Consider the following 18,197-nt stretch of genomic DNA (forward strand, 5'->3'; position numbering starts at 1 on the left):
TAGTACGCCGTGCTCCAAATAAAGTCAGGAGGCCCTTAGTCGATCAGCCAGTCTTCCATCTCAATACCCATACTACGGCCCAAACTACGTACAACTTCCCATCCAACGTTCACACGCCACTTGCCGGCCCGGTCAATGGGGTCACTGGCCGCACCACTCACACGCACGATTAACCTCAAGCTCGCCAGAGTCGCAATCGCCGTGTTCCGGTCGCTATCCATGATAGCCGCGGCCGAGTTCCGGCCTGCTGCCGAAACAGGTGGCGCACGCGTCCACTCGCTGCGCACGGCCACAAAGATGGCCATCAAGCGCTCCAACGTGAAGCTGTGGGCGCCCAGCAATTTTCTTGCAATCTTGCGGTGCTTGCTCTTCGGGCCAGTGCGACCTCCACCCCCGCCCATGCCGCCACGTCGTTTCTTTTTACCGTGGTAGTATGTGGAGAAGAGCGTCATGTCGTGGCGAGTCGCGTTGTGAGAGGCCAGGTAAGCACACAAGAGAAACAAACGGGCCGTAGCCGGAAGAAGAGTGGCTAGGTTGCGGGCAGCATAGAGATTTTCGGCCGGAGAATCTGCTGCGTCCTTTGTTGCAAGTTGCGGTTGCGGTTGCGACTGTGACTGTGCTTGGGGCGCTGCGGCCACAACGAACTGCGGGTCCAACAAAGACTCGTCCTGGAAGTGAGAGCGCGCCGCAATCAGGAGCTTTGAAAACTCTCGCGGTCCGTGTGTGCCGGCCAGGATGGGTGCCGTAAACTTGGGCCACAGTGCCGTGCAGGCCTCCTGGAAAGCAGGCAGGTTCCGGCCAGCTGTGCGAGTCAGAGAGTCGTGCACCGCCGTGCAGAGTCGCGTCCACAGTTCGTTCGTCTCCTCCTGTGTGGCACTTTCCAGTGCTGGCGGTGGGGAGCGGCTGAGGATTTCGACAAACTCGGCCTTGGAGTAGTTGCCAAACTGAATGTGCGGGACAAAGCTCGTCCGCAGCATAGAAGGCGATGGAAATGTGACAATAAAAACAACAGTAAGGTTGGGAATCTACATCGGGAGGTCAGACTGGGCTGCCTTGGCATCGGCTCATGCTTTCGGTTGCCTTCTTGTAACGTACCACTTCGGACAGACGGGCCAGTCCCGGCAGGAGCGTTGCGGGCGCATCCCGCTGGCGGTCAATGGCGTCAAACACTAACACAAAGCGCCAGTTTTCGGGGTGCTCGCTGTACTGGAGCATATTGGAAAGCTCGACGGTCAGCTGCGAGAGAGTCTCGCAGCGCCGGGCCTTGGGTCCGAGGTACCGGACAGAATCCGAGACCTTGGCCACCGTCCGCTCGAAGAGATGCCGCGCCGTGACACACTTGTTAGAGTCAACAATAGCATAATCAAGAATGCTTGCAAGTCCACCATTGGCCAGGCCGGCATCTGTCGCTGCACCCGGGGCAACGGCAGATGAGAACATGTCCAGCACACCGGCTGTCACCGCACTCTTTCCGGTCGCCTCAGTGCCATGAACGACGATGTTTCCACATGGCGCGAGGGAAGGCTAACGACCAGATACATGTTAGAACGTCCACACCAACGCCCCCACGGTGAGCTGTCTCTTTCACGCAAATAGCCATGCACTTACATCAACAAGGGTCGACAAGGTCTTGATGTGCTGCTCACGGCCAGGGAAGCTTTGGAGGTGTATAATGGGCTGTGCCTCCAAGGACCCCAGCGGAGATGTCGCGTGCATCGCACAGATCCTGTCGAGGCAAAATAGTAATCCAAACCTATCTGTGGCGGATGCAGATAGTTCTGCGGTTCAGATAAGGCTATGCTCAAAGCTAGGCAATGGCGTCACGTTTCACGACACTCATAAACCGGCACCCAACTGTCAACGTTCGCATATCGGCATAGGCCGTGGACCGTTTTGCATGCGCAAGGGGTCGTTGAGCGAACCGACGCGTGAGTGACGCGCTAACAAGTTAAAGGGAGACCCACATATCGAGCTGAGTGACCGACTGTCGGTAAGTTAACACGAGGTTCGCAAGGTGCTGCCGCCTGGCGCTGTAAAATGGCCCTGTAAGCGTGCTGACGGTTCTTCAAGGCCGTCGCTGACAACTCTGCCTCACGAACCCGAGTTCAACTTAAAATTTGCTGCAACGAGCTACCAGTCGTCAGTTGGGGCTACGTAACGGCAAGAGTCACCCAGGGATGTCATAAGCACGGCATACATCTTGAAGTAGAAGAAATATAACCATACACACTACATTCAGTGCCGTATTCAGCATGGACAAGAACCGTAGCACTTACGAGAAAAGCTTGATTGCACAATCAAATACGATGTGCCAAACTTGGGCAAGCCATAGAGCCTGGCCCAGAAAGAAGAGTCAGCGCCGACGTCAAGTTTCCGACAAACATGCCCAAACAGTCCTAGACAGGGCTGGGGTAAGCGAGCTGTATGACTTGTCACAGTATGGGATACATGTACTGTACAGGACGACAGACCAGAAATGGGGAAAATGTCCAGTCCCATCGCGCATGTCAGATCACATCCCCGTCCCATGTTCTTGCCTGCTTCGTGTCAGATTGTCGGGACGTCCTCTGCTCTTTCTCTTCAAGTCTGACGCAGCTTCCAATTCGATTTTTTGCCCTCATGCTTTGTGCAGATCGCACCTTCCACATTTGCTCACAACCCTGTACCTCGTCGTCACTGGTTGATAAAATTTTAAAGCCATGACTGTATCTTACTCTCCTGCATGCCACGCAGCCCTAGCCGCCAGTTCATCCTTCTCTATCCTACTTAGGTCCATTTTCCGGTCGCATTTCCCACTTTGGCAACATATCCACTGTTTAGCCCTGCAAGTGGTTGTATCGGTACACAACCCGGACTAAGATCGGGCTGCGGGATAGTTGAGCGCCGCACGAAGCTGTTGTCAGATACACTCGGATCCTTCAGAGGGGTCATTGACACCGCAGGGCACTCCTACTCAACATATCGAAATCATAAATGTGCTTCATGCAACAGCGACAGTAACGACAGCTGTTGCGACGACAATATCAGAGCGTCATCCTCGAATATGTCGCACGCTTGCACCAGGTCCGACAACATCGAACTTCAGCAGACTCCACTTCCGACAACGTCGACATCACAATGACCTCGATACCAGAAATCAACATTGAGTTTGAGGATTTAGGCGCTGCGCCGGTATCTAGCCAGCTTACGCCGGCCAGAACCATCAACGACCGGCCGTACCACGCAAAGCGGCCTCATAAGAAATCCCGCGCCGGTTGTGTGAACTGCAAGACCCGCAAGGTCAAGTGCAACGAGGAACGACCACGATGTCGCGCATGCACATTGCGCAAAGAGACATGTGTCTACCCGTCCACACAGCACACATTCTCTGCGGCCAGCTCTGCTTCGTCTCGCAGCGCCCGCGCGGCAGCACTCTCAGCAGCAGCAGCAGCAGCAGCAGCAGCAGCAGCAGCAACAGCAGCAACAGCAGTACCAGCTGCAACAACAACAGCAGCAGCCCCCGCCTCGTCTTCCTCTGCATCAAATTCGTTACTGCCTCCTTCCTCCACCTCATCATCGTCTTCTTCTGAGGACGGGTCGTCCGCCGTTGCCTCCAGCGTCAACTCTCGGAGCGCTTCTCCGTATTTATACTCGTCAACGAGCGACTCAGCCAATGTTGAATGGGGCTGGAATGCCTCGAGTAGTGGCCCTGTGCGCAAACAAAACAGGGGTGGCTTCAACATGCTCGAGGAGCCATTCTACCTCCCACCGCAGATCGACCAGACGGACATGAAGCTTCTCTGGTTTTACACTGCAAAAGGTTTCGATGCATTCGCAGCAGAGGCCGGCCACCAGCCACAAGTCGACGAGATTCTGCGAGTTGCGATTCCACGCCATGCTTTTTCCAGCAGGTTCCTCATGGACTGCTTGCTCGCCCTGTCTGCCCTCGAGCTGCAGATACTGAACCAACCCATTGAGCCTTCTCGCATGCTCATGTACCGCGCTAGGGCTTTTGCCGGCTACCGCAAAGCAATCGAGAAAGCCACACCCGATACGTATCCTGCACTCCTGGCCTGTTCTCTCCTGCTATGCTCGCTGTCGTCGGAGATGTTTCGCGACACAGACAGCACACCCCTGTACATTCTCGACTGGATGGTCGTCTGGCGCGGAATCGGCCTTATTGTGAAGCTTATCAAGCCGGAAATGCTCTTCAAGTCGGGCATGTCCCTACTTTTTGCCCGGCCACCCATCAACCTGGATGCATCAACAAAGTACATCCCCAACCAGTTGCTCTTCATGGTGAGCTCTATCCGCCACGGCGAGCCTGACTATATGCACATCAACATGTACTATGAGACACTCAAGTATTTGGGGTCGCTGTACCGGGAACTCGAGTCGGGCATGGGCCGCATCCTCAGCCTGCGCATCATCACGTGGTTCACATTTCTACCAAAAGGCTTTGTCGATGTGGTCCGCGAACACCGGCCACGAGCCCTGGTCATTCTAGCACATTACCTTGTCTTTATCAAGCTATGCAGGTTGTGGTGGATGCAGGGAATTGCAGACAAGGAAATCAAAGACATTCGCGACGTCCTCGACGAAGACTGGTTGTTGTTCATCTCCGGACCCCTTGCGGCCCTAGAGACTGATGATGAGATCTCCATTGGCAAAATCCTCCTCAATAACAACTCTTGGCAGCCGGACTTTTTCTACGATCAAACTCGGGACAACCAGCTGAGGAGCTTGGGACTTGTTGACAACACCGGCCGCAATATCATATTTAACGGCTCCTGGATCCAAGCTGATACAGGGAAGCCAGCAGTCTGGAACATGACCGAACCTCTTGACACATCATCGGCCATCTTTCGCCCTGAAGAGATTATTGGACTCCGGCATCTAAGTCTGGATATCCCAGGCGAATCCTCCTCCGCGAAGGAGACCACCGGTGACGGCATTGACACCACCAATATAAACCCTTGAAGTAACCAAAAAACTTTGTTTACACGAAAGTATATTATCGCAGCCAGCTTGGATAGGTCGAAATGGAAATCGTATCACAACGTCCTATTTTGCCCTAAATTACAACCGCGCATACCATTCCAACATGCCTAGGACACCTGAAAACGCGACGTCTTCCCCTGCGTCATCTCTTGGTCCTATCTACATCACATCTACCCAAACCAACACTCACTCGCCGTCAGATTGGATGGCACAAAATGACCGATGCTGGTGGCATAAATGCCCTCGGCATGATCGCCATCTTCATCTATCTTGTGGTTGGACTGCCGGTAGTTCTTCCTCGTATCTGTCCGTGTTGTCAGGGCGTTGAAAACATTTGTCCTCTGCTTAATCTCTGCCTAATAGTTTCAGGGGCCCAACGTGGAGTCAGCGCTGCCGTGTCAATCTGCACGAGTGGCCACAGCCCGCTGTAGCCCTATGAGATAGGGATGGACGATTGGAAATGCTTGGGCCAAGGACATGTGGGAACTGGGTAAGGTGGTTGATTAAATACACTTCGCACCTCCTCTTTGGCAAAATAAATATCTAGCAATATATGTATGATATATTTAGTGGTGGAAGATGCGCAATGGAAGACTGGCAGGGTGGCATCATACATCAAGGAAGAGGTTGAAAACTGACACTTCAACCTTCCTCATCGCGGGTTGTTTTGATTCGTGGGGATTGTGGTGAATATCAGTCAGTCAGCGGGAACCGCTATGCCGAGTCACATCCGTAAACACCTTTGTCTTAACCGAATCTTCTTTTCACTATGCTTCTTGGTATTCTATTTTCTACTATCCCAAACATTAAAGTTATACACTTCTCGGCACGGTTTTCTGTCCAATAACAATAATTCCATTTTTCGTGTTTGTTTTCCCTTTTTACAGTTTCTTTGTAGTCTTATTCATTTTATTTTCCTTTTTATTTATTTATTCCACGTGTGAGTGTTGTATTGTTTTTAGATCTATTTTTGTCATACTACCTTAAAACCTGTCGTAACTTCATCGTATTATAACACAGCGTTTTATGCTGAAATAAGCCCTTGGAGACGACTAAGAAAAACGAAAATGAATGCTTTATAGGACATGGCTTATACGATACATGGGATGAGTAAGATTCTTTCCATGTAAAATGATAACCGACAGCTTACAAGGTTGTGTCAAGTAATTTTTTTCGTTCTTTTCCCTTGGCTATATTTTATACAAACATATGAAATAGTAGCTACGATCAATATACGATGTATTAAGGAGTAAAACACACATTCCAAAATCTACCAGAGGCAGCTATAACATCAACTACAATAGATCACTGGGAACGATATAAATTTCAAGAGAAAAAAAGAAATGCTTTATTAACAGCTCATGCTTCTACTTACAAGACATGGGCGAGGGAGACGTCCAAAACAAAAGCCAAACATAAACGACTAGACAAACACAAAAATGCTTCCGCAGTAGGCTTCGTTGAGATTTGAAGTTGTTTTGTCGCTTTCGGGATTCACGCCCCTTTTTTATATATTTTCTTGTGCTTTGAAAAATATTCTTTTTGCTGCGGTCCCCCCCTTATACAAGATTTTTTACTTATCTCGAGAAAAAAAGAAGAACAGGCAACAAAAAAAAAATGTACATCACACACCCGAGAACACGATAGTAGATTACAAAGAGGATGAAAATGATATTCCCGCAGAACCCTAACCAGACACTGAAACCGAGGGGTTACCTAGTTTAGTTCTGCTCAAGCTCAGCCAGGATCTTCTCACCCTTGGCCTGGGCAGACGCGAAGTTGCCAACCATGTAGAAGGCACCCTCGGGAAGGCTGTCACCCTCACCGCTCAGGATAGCCTTGAACGAAGCGATAGTGTCCTTCAGATCGACCAGCTGGCCTTCGATACCAGTGAAGACCTGCGCGACCGTGAACGGCTGGCTCAGGAAACGCTGGATCTTACGAGCACGCTCGACTGTAAGCTTGTCGGCCTCAGACAGCTCGTCCATACCCAGAATGGCGATGATGTCCTGCAGCGACTTGTACTCTTGGAGGATCTGCTGGACGCGAGTGGCGGTCTCGTAGTGGTCGTCACCGACAATACGGGGGTCCAGCATACGCGACTTGGAGTCGAGGGGGTCGACAGCGGGGTAGATACCCAGCTCAGAGATACCTCGGGACAGCACAGTGGTGGCGTCCAGATGGGCGAAGGTGGTGGCGGGGGCGGGATCCGTCAGATCGTCAGCGGGCACGTAGACGGCCTGGACGGAGGTAATTGAGCCCTTGCGGGTGGTGGTAATACGCTCCTGCATCAGACCCATGTCCACGGCGAGCGTGGGCTGGTAACCGACAGCGGAGGGAATACGACCCAGAAGGGCAGACACCTCAGAACCGGCCTGGGTGAAGCGGAAAATGTTGTCGATGAAGAGAAGCACTGACAAGTTAGTAATTCTTCGATTTGGAACTGTACGACAAGGAAATAATTCAAAACATACCATCCTGGCCCTCCTCGTCACGGAAGTACTCAGCGACAGTCAAACCGGTCAAGGCGACACGGGCACGAGCACCAGGGGGCTCGTTCATCTGACCGAACACCAGGGCGACCTTGGAGTCACCGTCAAGCTGAATGACAGAGGTCTCCTGCATTTCGTGGTACAGATCGTTACCCTCACGGGTACGCTCGCCGACACCGGTGAAGACGGAGTAACCACCGTGGGCCTTGGCGATGTTGTTGATGAGCTCCTGGATGAACACGGTCTTGCCAACACCGGCACCGCCAAACAGACCAATCTTACCACCACGGGCGTAGGGAGCAAGCAGATCGACGACCTTGATACCAGTCACGAGAACCTCAGCGGTGGTCGACTGGTCAACGAACTCGGGAGCCTCAGCGTGGATGGGACGGAACTTGTCGGTCTTGATGGGACCGCGCTCGTCGATCGGGTCACCGGTGACGTTCATGATGCGACCGAGGGTACCGGGGCCGACGGGGATGGTAATGGGGGAACCAGTGTCAGTGGCCTTAGCACCACGGACGAGACCCTCGGTACCGTCCATGGAAATGCAGCGCACAGTGTGCTCACCCAGATGTTGCTGCAAGAATGGTTAGCATTGCTGTTCAGCCTCGTACCCAAAACCCCCCCAAACCTCGGCAGCGGGTAGTAAACATACGGCGACCTCAAGGACCAGCTTCTGGCCATTGTTCTGGGTCTCCAAGGCGTTCAGAATGGCGGGCAGCTTGTCCGTGTCGAACTTGACTGTGAAAAGAAAAAGACGAGGTTAGTTGTTGCTCAATTCAAGAAGCACGAATAATGCGTAGTGGTTTATCGAGGCTTTCGGGATTTCCGTTTCCGAGCGTCCGGACATGAGAATCGACAGCGATCCGATGCAATCTTTCGGTGGCGCATTGGACGAAGTGCAGACGACTGCGAGGGGGGTCTCGATGTTGATAGAAAAAAGTTTTTTGGTCGGAATCTTACCATCGACGACGGCACCAATGACCTGAGGGATTTTACTGTTAGCGATGCGGCGACCGAAAATTGGATTGACGACCGGGGGAAAAAAAAGACGTCGGGTTCTGCAAAGCGTTAACCTACCTGGTGAATCTTGCCATCACCGACACTGGACGTGCTGGCGAACCGGCTGCCGTGCAGGAGGGAAGGGGTGATAAAGTTCGGGCGGACGATGCGAGGCGTCGCGAGAGACGAACGGGCTACGCGAGCCGCTCTGGCGAAGTTGGCGCTGGAGAAGGAGAAACGGACGGTCAGCGGTCAATTCAATATGCATTCTGTCGTTCGTTGAGGCCAATGCCTGTTTTCGCTCGGTCCTTACCTCTTGAACATCGTGGCGATGGTAAGGAACGCTTCGCAAAATGTATATGGAGAGGTGAATGGGAAGGAAGAGAAAGGTTGCGGAGGAGGTCGGGAAAAAAAATGCGAAGCAAAACAGGAGCTCCTAGTGCACTGTGGTTGTTTTGGTTTTTCTGCCTGGGGCGGAAATAACTGCGGCCTGAGGCAACAACAGAGCCCGTTATGGGGGGGTGTTGGCCTCTATGGCGGCCCCTACTCCTACTGTGTCCTCGCTATTTTCCCTCTTTTCACTCTGCATTTCTCCTTCCTCCCGAGGGATCCCGTGCCTTTCAATAACCGAAAGCCCCACTATAGCGAACCCACTCAAGGAGTCGAGAGAAAAAGGAGCACCCGTGAGAGTCTTTTTTCCCTGACCCACCTGATTTTCTGCAGTGCCTCCTCTTTTTGCTCTGCTTTACCCCGTTGTGCTCCTCCTCTGTGCTCCTATTCCAAGCTTCCTGTTTGCTTTAGTCCCGTCGATGGCTCGTCCACGTGATTTTCAGACCGGAACTCCATCGCCCATGCATCTTTACCGTTACTGCGAGACTGCGAAGACTGCGTAGCTGCCCGCCAATTCAGGTACGGCCAACCTTTCGCCTTTAGTCCCTTGCCACTTGTGCGCCCCTGAAAATACAGGTACAAATTCTGTGTGCAATGAATATGGCAAAAATTATCGTGATGAAGCTCCTGATAGTTTGCTACAACTTGGAAAATACCTAAATTAATGCCCATTTTATCCAACTAGCAATCTATGCCCATGGCGCAGCAGCGACCTTGCCTATGAATATTATTGCCATTATTCGCAGTTTGTCCACCATAATTTCGATCTTGTTAACATCCATTGATCTCATAGTACGTTAAGTCGTCGACTCCAGTGCCAGGACCTGGGGAAGAAACAAAGGCATTAGTAGTGGGGACACGATAATGGCGAACAGGATTCTAGGGGCCCAGCTACGGTAGCTGGAGATACTTCATACTTACAATAGCTGTTCGGCTGGGGGCGTAGACATGCGTCCAGTTGCTCCGCTCATTCCATTTCATCCTGTGTTCATGTTAGAATTCGTAGTTGAACTAGAAAGCGCCAATCTTACCCCCTTCCCCCGGAATAGCAATACTTACGGCGTCGTGAAAAATCTTGTTTCATGATTGATCCGCTTGTGGCCGCCGAACTGCTCGTCGTCTGAGCTCAGCACAATCTTGTATGTACCAGCTTGTTCGACACCCACGCGATAATCACTAAATGACGACGACGGATGGAAGTTGAAAATGAATAGCAGACCGGCTCTCTCAAACACAATAACCTTATCGGACTCGTTCTTGAGAGAGATGTAGGCTTGAGATGCGTGCAGCCAGCCATACTTGGCTTCGAGCTGGTTCATAGCGCTGTCAAAATTGTTGAGGAACTGATACCTCAACAAGTGGTCTTCGGTCAGGTTCAACTGCCGTCTGGCATACCAAAACGAGTTGTTGTTGCCCTCACGAGGAAAGTCAAGCCACTCAGGATGTCCGAACTCGTTGCCCTCGAAGTTGAGGTAGCCCTCGCCTCCAAGACCATGGGTCAAAAGCCGGATCATTTTGTGCAAAGCCATGCCCCTGTCGATGACGGGTGTCAATGGTGATAGAATAGACATGTTGGTGTACATTTCGGCATCACAAAGGTGCATCATGAGTGTCTTGTCGCCCACCAAACTATAAGGAGAAAACCAGTCAGCCAATGTCAATTGTATCATTCCATCATGCAACACCCCCACCAAATCTTTTGGTACTTACGCCTGATCGTGGCTCTCGCAGTACGCAATGGTTTTCTCACCATGGCGTCTGTTGGTCAGTGTCCAGCAGATGTTGGCCACATCCCAGTCCTCATCCTTCTTTTCCTTGAGAATCTTGATCCACATGTCGGGAATCGCCATCGCCAGGCGGTAATCGAAACCGACACCACCAAGGGCCATAGGGAGACACAGGGCCGGCATGCCTGACACGTCCTCAGCGATCGTGATGCACTCGGGGTACAGCTGATGGAGCATGTCGTTTGCGATCATAAGATAGGCCACAGCCTCCTCGTCGACATCGGCACCGAAGTACTCGTGGTAGCCACCGGAAAAGCCCCTGTCGTGAGTCAGCGATGGGGACGTACGCAAATATTTGCACCACAGACAGGATCAAATAAGTACTTACGTTCCGATACCGTGATGGAGGTAGAGCATGCTGGTAACGCCGTCAAAGCGGAAACCATCGAAGCCATACTCGTCCATCCAAAACCGCAAGTTGCTGAGCAAAAATCTCAGCACCTCGTGGTGACCGTAGTTGAACAGCCTGCTGTCCCACAGGTCGTGGCGACCCTTGGCACCGTCATGGAAGTATTGGTGATCAGTGCCGTCAAACTCATTGATGCCGTCAAGAACATTCTTGGAAGCGTGGCTGTGGACAACGTCCAGGAGAACAACAATGCCCATCCCGTGGGCGACGTCGATGAGCTCCCTCAGGTCTTCCGGGGGCCCATAGCGGCTGCTGGCCGCAAAAAAGTTGTTGATCTGGTATCCAAAGCTCGCGTAGTATGCGTGCTCCATGACAGCCATCAACTGGATCACGTTGTACCCCAAGAATTTGATCCGGGGTAGCATGTTTTTTGTGAACTCTTTGTAGGTTGCGACTCTCTGGTCTGGGGAGGAGATGCCGATATGTGCTTCGTATACCCGTGCACTAAGGGGTTTCTTCGGTCGGGGGTTCTTTGGGACGTACCGCTCCGAGGAGGGTGGGTTCCAAAAGCGGGCGTCGTATGCAGGTGACACGGAGAGGTCCTGGGTGACATATTTGATCCACGCCGGTAGGCGATCGACGCGCTCTCCGCTTGGTAGGACGAGAGAAATCTAATGACCAAAGCAGTAGAAGTCAGCAATCAGTAACATATTTGCTGAGGAGACTTGGATTGCAGGAAATGCACCTTGATCTTTGAGTTGTGAGGGATTTGTGGCTCGCCATTCTTGGACGGCAGCTTCAATTCGAAGACGCCAAAATCATTCCTGGTCATGGGGTGAGAGTCATGGTTCCAGCCATCTTGTGACCATTAGCGATTGAGCTTGACATTGTGTATTCGCTTGGCAAGGCCGGTGTCATTCGGACGTACTGAAGTCGCCAATAAGAGAGGCTTGGGTGGCATTCGGTGCCCATTCGCGGTAGGTGATGTTGTTGTCCTTGTCGACGTTCAGACCAAAAATCTCGGCGCCCTATACGTTACAAAGGTCAGCATTCTGCCACAGACGCTGTTCGAGTTCAAAGGAAGCCGATACTGACCTTTGAGAACTTGTCAAGGCCACCTTCTGTGGTGTTAATCTTCTCAATCCATTCTTTCGATTTGGAGAACCGTCTCTTCAGGGCATCCTTGAACGGCGACAGCCACGGGTCGATGACGGTAACACCTGGTGTTGAGCTGTCAATACAATATCCTCCCTCTCCCCAGCATGTTTTGCTGTGCCGACCCAGGAGTCTAGAAGCGCATGTTCGAGGAGTGGGGCATTCACCTGTGCCATCCCGAGGCAGTTCCTCGACGGTCGACGCCGCGGCGGGTTGGGTCTCGATGGTAGGCATAATGCGTGGCTGTGTATGTCAATTGCTCTGATTCTTGTCTCTGCAGAAACCATAAAACGTGGACAAAGACAACGAGTGAAATAAAAGGAAATCTGAGCAAGGTGAGCTGCAGGGTGTTGAGGAGAAGTTGGAAGCTCTGACGTCTAGACCAGTACTTATGGTGTTTTATGGGGCGATAAGAAGCTGGCCTTCACGGCGTGCGCGAAAGCTCGTTACGAGGGGGAGCGCTCCGGATTGGGGGCCGCAAGACAAGGCGAGCGACTGGAATTGAAATGGGTCTCAGAATATGGGAGGCTGCTTTGGGTTTTGTCTTGTTTCTGAAGAATTTTCACGGCCCTTCTCTGTTTTCGGGTCTTTGTTTATTTGCCATTCGATTTCGGCTTTGCACTTGGCAGAAGGGAGCCTTCACCCCCAACAGTTTTGTTTTGCTCCTTTCCATGCAGCGCTATGCCTCCTGGAATTCGACATATTGATGACGTCGTGGCAAATTTCTCGCAGGAATTTCGTAGCAGAAATGCAGCTGGCCAATCGCTAAAGGTCCGCTGTATAAACAGACCTACATTGCATGCGACCCTAGCTGGTAGCAGAAAGCATACGAGGCACGCTCTTTGCCTCGCCCCTGGCAGCTTCGAACGAGCAATTCTCCGTGATGAGCAAGGTTAAGATTAGTTAGCGCCGCTTCCATGATACCATTCTTGCTTCTGATTCTAAAATTCAGGTATTAAGAGGGCGCACCGCCTTACCCCGGCTTGGTTCTTGAACCTACATGCAATTCTCAGAACGGACAGTGCTTCCAGATCTCCTTCCGAGGCCTTATGGCCGGCCAGCCTGTGGAACAGCGTCTGCTTGGGGGTGACACCTTAGCCGTTAGTAGTAGCTAAGGAACGGTCGAGGCACACTTCGTGGGTCGCCCCAATGAGATCTTAGCCTTGGCGTGACAGACCACTCTCGCTCAGCGGGCTGTGCAGGCGAAAGCTGGCAAGGTCATGCCACTACGATAACTAAGTCAGCTCTCTCTTTGTTCTTATCGGTCGTCGCGCATCGGTCGTGTGGGGAAGTAGCCAACCACAACTGACAGCACCTCATCGTACGCTATTGCATAAACCGTATCTGACATAAGAAACTTTGGCTGAACAATGAACTGCGGCGTCCGCTGTGTCTACTAACTACGATATTCTGTCCTGTCTCCATATCTATTTCCATTCAGACGCGACATTGACCCCCATATAATCGCCATTTGCTCCATCACGACTTCCTCAGCCTCGCTGTGCCGATTTCGCTCCGGCGGAGTTATTCCGACCTAAGCCGTCGACGTGAGTCGAATGAAGTAGTGACAACGACACTTTCTCTCACCATTCGACTCATTCATGCTTCCTGCTCAACTACGTTCCGGCCAACCACATAATATATTCCTGGAGCATGTTCGGCGAGCAGTAAATCGCCCCATGTCGGTCGTTGCGAAACCGCGGTCTGCCGCGCTCCTCGGAGTTCCGTTTTCTGTGTCAAGGTCTGTCACGTCACCTGCACAGCCGCTTTTTGTCCTTGCCCACAGTAGGTGGGCTTCCATTTCACAGGCCGCTTTGACGGCACGTCGGCGGACACGGAACTTCAGTTCGGGCTTTTCTAGTAGCTATGACCCGACCGATGACGCGGGCCGTGGTCCTATGTTCAATAAAGCCAAATTCGGCGTTCCACAGTTCTACCCACGCGACCTGAAGAAGAGAGTCGACGACTACGTTATTGGCCAGGATCGAGCGAAGAAGACAATATGCGCTACAATCTTCAACCACTATCAACGGCTACGTCGCAAGCACCACCAAGACGACTCGGATCGCGTATTGCGCGAGAAGATGCAGCGGCAGCGCTTTGCCCGAGACCGGGACCTTCACGACAAGCACAATGAAAGTGGCATAGATGGTACGATGTCTCCTGATCCACATGAGCACTTTCGGTTTGCTGACTGGAAACCCACAGACGAGTTCCCCGATCGCATAGAGGAGACGGCATTCGCCGACCATCACTCGGACCCTGCTGAAAACTTCTACGCAAAGGAAGACACATCTATACCTCAGCACGTCAAGATTGACAAGAGCAACATTCTCCTTATCGGCCCTACAGGTGTGGGCAAAACGTACATCCTAGAGTATGCTAGAACCGTACTCTGGTTTATCATGGGACGCCCTTGTTACTAACATTTTGGCGCAATAGGACGCTCAGTAAGAAGCTAAACGTCCCGTTTACGATAAGTGACTGCAACAGCTTCACCCAAGCTGGCTACATTGGCCAGGATGTCGAGACATGCATCGAGCGGCTTCTTGTCGAAGCAAACTTCGACACGAAGGCTGCAGAGTATGGCATCGTTGTCCTTGATGAGTTTGACAAGATCGCTAGAAGAGAGACGACGCACGGTCGCGATGTCGGCGGAGAGGGTGTGCAGCAGGCTCTTCTGAAGCTCGTTGAAGGAACCAGAGTTACCGTCAGCGTGAAAGACAACCGCTCATCGTCCCGCTCTGCAAACCCAATCACGACCACCTACGGGTCGCCCAGCTCAACATCACCGCCGCAGGCGACACCACCATCTGCAAAAATGGATCAATACACCATCGACACAAGCAACATTTTGTTTGTCTTTACGGGCGCTTTTGTGGGGCTGGATAATCATGTTATCCGTCGAGTGGCCAAGCCGTCCATCGGATTCGGGTCCGAGATTCGAAGCACCAAGGGCTCGCCCCTGTCCGGTAGCAAAGCCGTTCTGCCGTTGGAGGCGTACGCGCATCTTCCTCACCAACCGTCGTTTGTGGACCCGACCACTGTTGGCTTTACACCCTTGGACCTCGCCAGCCCACTGGACTTGCAGGCTTTTGGGTTCATCCCGGAGCTGATTGGTCGCGTTCACAACATCTGTGCATTATCACCATTGTCACTTGACGAACTATACCGCATCTTGACGGAGCCTCGCAACAGCTTGGTGGAGCAGTACACAGCTCTGTTTGAAACGTACCCCAGCCGTCTTCGCTTTACACAACGGGCGCTCTATGCCATTGCCGAACGGGCACAGAAAAACGAGACCGGCGCCCGCGGCCTGAAAATGGAGATGGAGCGTGTCCTCGCAGAGCCCATGTTCGATGCGCCTATGGCGTATGTATTGATCACAGAGGCATGTGTCAAGGGCAAAGAAAAGCCGGGATATTGGGGCAAGGACGGGCGATTTGAGATTGAGCGGCGAATACGCGACGAGGATGAGGGCCTTAATGTAAACGGAGACACGAATGGCGGCGTTTCGTTTGGGCAGTTGAGAGAGGCCGGGCAGAGTGGTGCATAAAGGACAAATTCCTAATTGCGGCCTGTACAAATCACTTCAGAGCGTTTTAGTTAGTTTTGTCAATTGATAAAGCGGCGTATCTTTCGTACGATAACGGGCAACAATGAATATGCCGCTGTATGATTTTAAATAATAAATATGCATTTATATCTGGGATTTAAGATAGTCAGCGGTACCTCCGCAAACATCGGCTCCGTCCTCAAGACCCATTTCGGGTAGTTTTATAGTATCACGTTGTCTTTTCACCGAGGCACGTGGCTTCGAGATGCGTATAGGGCCTTCAGCTGGGAAAAAAGGCGAAATGCAACGTGTTTTGTACTTTCGTTCCTTTATGTCAGCCCTTGTCCTTCCCTTGTTTCGGAGTGCCATTACATCACTTTTCCGTTCATGAACAAAGAGACCAACACAGCAGCAGCACGCCAACGAGCAATAAACAAAGGAAATAAAATATGACGATGATTTAAATGACAGCGAGAATAGCAAGCGGCAGATGTTTACTGCTTGGGAGGCGACTGGATCTGGCTCTTGCCCTTGTAGCCCTCGGACGCGATTCCGGTAAATGGGTCGGCCTTCTGCTCCAGCAAACGCTCGTTGGAAGCCTCCTGCCACTCGCGGTTCATAGTGTGTGGCGCGGGGCCGGCGAACAGGCGCAAGCCGGCGAACAGCAGCAACGAGGCACCGACACCGAAGACGGTGTACAGGGCAACCTTCTTGCCCTCACCCGGCGGCGGCAGGGAGCGGGGACCGTGGGGACCGAAAGCGATCCAGTAAGCTGTTGATGAAGGGAAGAAGAGAGAAAAACGTTAGTTGATGTATATTTTATGGGCGTTTGATAGGGCACGTAGCATGATGACATCTGTGCAATATGCAAGCTCGACGCATGTCCAGGAGAGCACAATGGTCCGTCGCCTGAGACCGTATAAAGCTGGTATCCATAAGATCCAACGTTTCCATGCAACGGTAGATGCCAATTGATATCAATCCCGCTGCTTGGCGCGCCCTGCGAGCTCCGACGGCAATTGTGCATCTCACGAAAGGGCCTCATACGATTCGCAGCAAACCACACATCTGTATCACAAACAGGGCCTGACTCACCAGCCTTCTTCTCCTGGAGAGTGAGCTCCTTCCAGCTACCCTTCATGCGGTCGCGCAAGGCCATCCAAAGGTCGGCCTGCTCCTGGAGCGGTAGGCCCTCCCACCGCTTCTCGATGTTGGCTAGAGTCGGGTTCGAGATGGCGTGGGTGGACGCAGCGCGGCGGGCCACAGAAGCGATCTGCGGCTGCTGCACGGCGCGCTGGGCGAGGGTGGTGCCGCGCACCAGGGTAGTCGGCCGGACACGGTACATCGTGAAATTGGGCTTGGCGCAGGAAGATTTAACTCAAAATTGTGAAAATTTTTCCGGTTTCTGCGCTGATAGACGCAGAGAAAGACCGCAAGACAAGATCTAGAGGGGAGATTGGGAATCGAAAAGGTTAAGGCTGAGAGCTCAATCGATGCGAAGTCGTTGAGTGGCGGTGTTGTGGTTGGCGATGATGATAGCAATGCAGTGGTGGTAGTCGGGAGGACGAGGAAGTGAAAAGAGGAATTTCGTTTTGGTGGCATGCCCAGTTAGCTGGGTGCTCGGAATCGTATGATGGAACCTCCCAGGGCTCCACCAAAAACCCGAGGGAGCTTGTCCGGACGAAAGAAATCGCTCGCATTATGTCGTCCCCACCCTTCTTAACAATTTCCGATGGTGACTAATCCCGACAAGCCAACAATCCAATCATCGACGATGCTAAGTAGAGCGAGGGGAAGCACGACAACAGCATTTACATTTGGAAAATACTTTGCTTTTGGTCAATGAAGATCAATAAAATCTATAATAGTGAGTGCCGCAGATGCAACCCGCAATTGAACCCTTTGGCGATCTCCCCAGACTGTATATGTACAATGCTGTATATATAGCGAAGTACTGCTCGTCTGACGGTGCCTTCCTCAGGCGGGACACCTCCCAATTCGCCAATCAGAGCCCGCGAAACTCCGTTGGTTCCGCAGAACTTGCTGGGACGCCGCTAGTCCTCTGGAGAGTCCCATTTTGCGGTACGAAACGTTTTCAGATGGCAGTCGCTTGAGCCGGATATGATCAGGCTCCGTATGAAACCCGAAGGACGGCCGGCGTGCACGTAATAGTCTCTCCGTCTTGCTGCAACTCGGTCTATCGCCTGGCGGTACTCTCTGTCGCTGCTGGTTGTGCGTCCGAGTTTGGCTGCTGGGGCGGTTGTATCGCACTAGAAGGCAAGGGTGTGGCTTTGCCGACGGAGCTGCTGCAGTTAACACGTGCATGCCTCAGTAAGTTACAATATTTACCGAAAAGCAGGCCAAAAACCAAGCCGGGAAGAGCATCAGATATCGTAGGGTGGTAATATACTTACGAGTTTGGGAGGTCCAATTTCCCTACTTCATCCTGGCCCTCGAGATAGGGCTTGAATACATATATTCCT

General features: G+C 52.2%; 6 protein-coding genes across 6 annotated transcripts; 2 read left to right on the forward strand and 4 right to left on the reverse strand.

Moving 5' to 3' along the window:
- Positions 1-35: 35 nt before the first annotated feature.
- On the reverse strand, positions 36-1,716 carry SPSK_01644 (origin recognition complex subunit 5; the record flags this gene model as incomplete). The annotated part of the gene is made up of 3 exons (XM_016728552.1): positions 36-1,025; positions 1,096-1,524; positions 1,609-1,716. 3 exons carry the CDS (start codon positions 1,714-1,716, stop codon positions 36-38), a joined length of 1,527 nt encoding a protein of 508 aa, XP_016590042.1.
- A 1,401-nt stretch (positions 1,717-3,117) lies between these two features.
- Positions 3,118-4,959, forward strand: SPSK_01588 (uncharacterized protein; the record flags this gene model as incomplete). Its single annotated transcript, XM_016728497.1, has 1 exon — positions 3,118-4,959. One exon carries the CDS (start codon positions 3,118-3,120, stop codon positions 4,957-4,959), a length of 1,842 nt encoding a protein of 613 aa, XP_016590043.1.
- Positions 4,960-6,701: 1,742 nt separating this feature from the next.
- Positions 6,702-8,801, reverse strand: SPSK_01537 (F-type H+-transporting ATPase subunit beta; the record flags this gene model as incomplete). Its single annotated transcript, XM_016728446.1, has 6 exons — positions 6,702-7,393; positions 7,455-8,052; positions 8,131-8,211; positions 8,266-8,460; positions 8,556-8,700; positions 8,791-8,801. The coding sequence occupies 6 exons, from the start codon at positions 8,799-8,801 to the stop codon at positions 6,702-6,704; spliced, it is 1,722 nt and encodes a 573-aa protein (XP_016590044.1).
- An 863-nt stretch (positions 8,802-9,664) lies between these two features.
- Positions 9,665-12,392, reverse strand: SPSK_01450 (1,4-alpha-glucan branching enzyme; the record flags this gene model as incomplete). Its single annotated transcript, XM_016728363.1, has 8 exons — positions 9,665-9,691; positions 9,789-9,849; positions 9,927-10,496; positions 10,578-10,913; positions 10,983-11,674; positions 11,749-11,861; positions 11,932-12,031; positions 12,099-12,392. The coding sequence occupies 8 exons, from the start codon at positions 12,390-12,392 to the stop codon at positions 9,665-9,667; spliced, it is 2,193 nt and encodes a 730-aa protein (XP_016590045.1).
- Positions 12,393-13,837: 1,445 nt separating this feature from the next.
- On the forward strand, positions 13,838-15,714 carry SPSK_01582 (ATP-dependent Clp protease ATP-binding protein subunit ClpX; the record flags this gene model as incomplete). The annotated part of the gene is made up of 2 exons (XM_016728491.1): positions 13,838-14,535; positions 14,601-15,714. The coding sequence occupies 2 exons, from the start codon at positions 13,838-13,840 to the stop codon at positions 15,712-15,714; spliced, it is 1,812 nt and encodes a 603-aa protein (XP_016590046.1).
- Positions 15,715-16,208: 494 nt separating this feature from the next.
- On the reverse strand, positions 16,209-17,059 carry SPSK_01901 (cytochrome c oxidase subunit 4; the record flags this gene model as incomplete). The annotated part of the gene is made up of 2 exons (XM_016728800.1): positions 16,209-16,486; positions 16,810-17,059. The coding sequence occupies 2 exons, from the start codon at positions 17,057-17,059 to the stop codon at positions 16,209-16,211; spliced, it is 528 nt and encodes a 175-aa protein (XP_016590047.1).
- Between the last annotated feature and the right edge of the window lie 1,138 nt (positions 17,060-18,197).

Source organism: Sporothrix schenckii (assembly GCF_000961545.1).
Source record: "Sporothrix schenckii 1099-18 chromosome Unknown Cont42, whole genome shotgun sequence".
Taxonomy (NCBI): Eukaryota; Fungi; Ascomycota; class Sordariomycetes; order Ophiostomatales; family Ophiostomataceae; genus Sporothrix; species Sporothrix schenckii.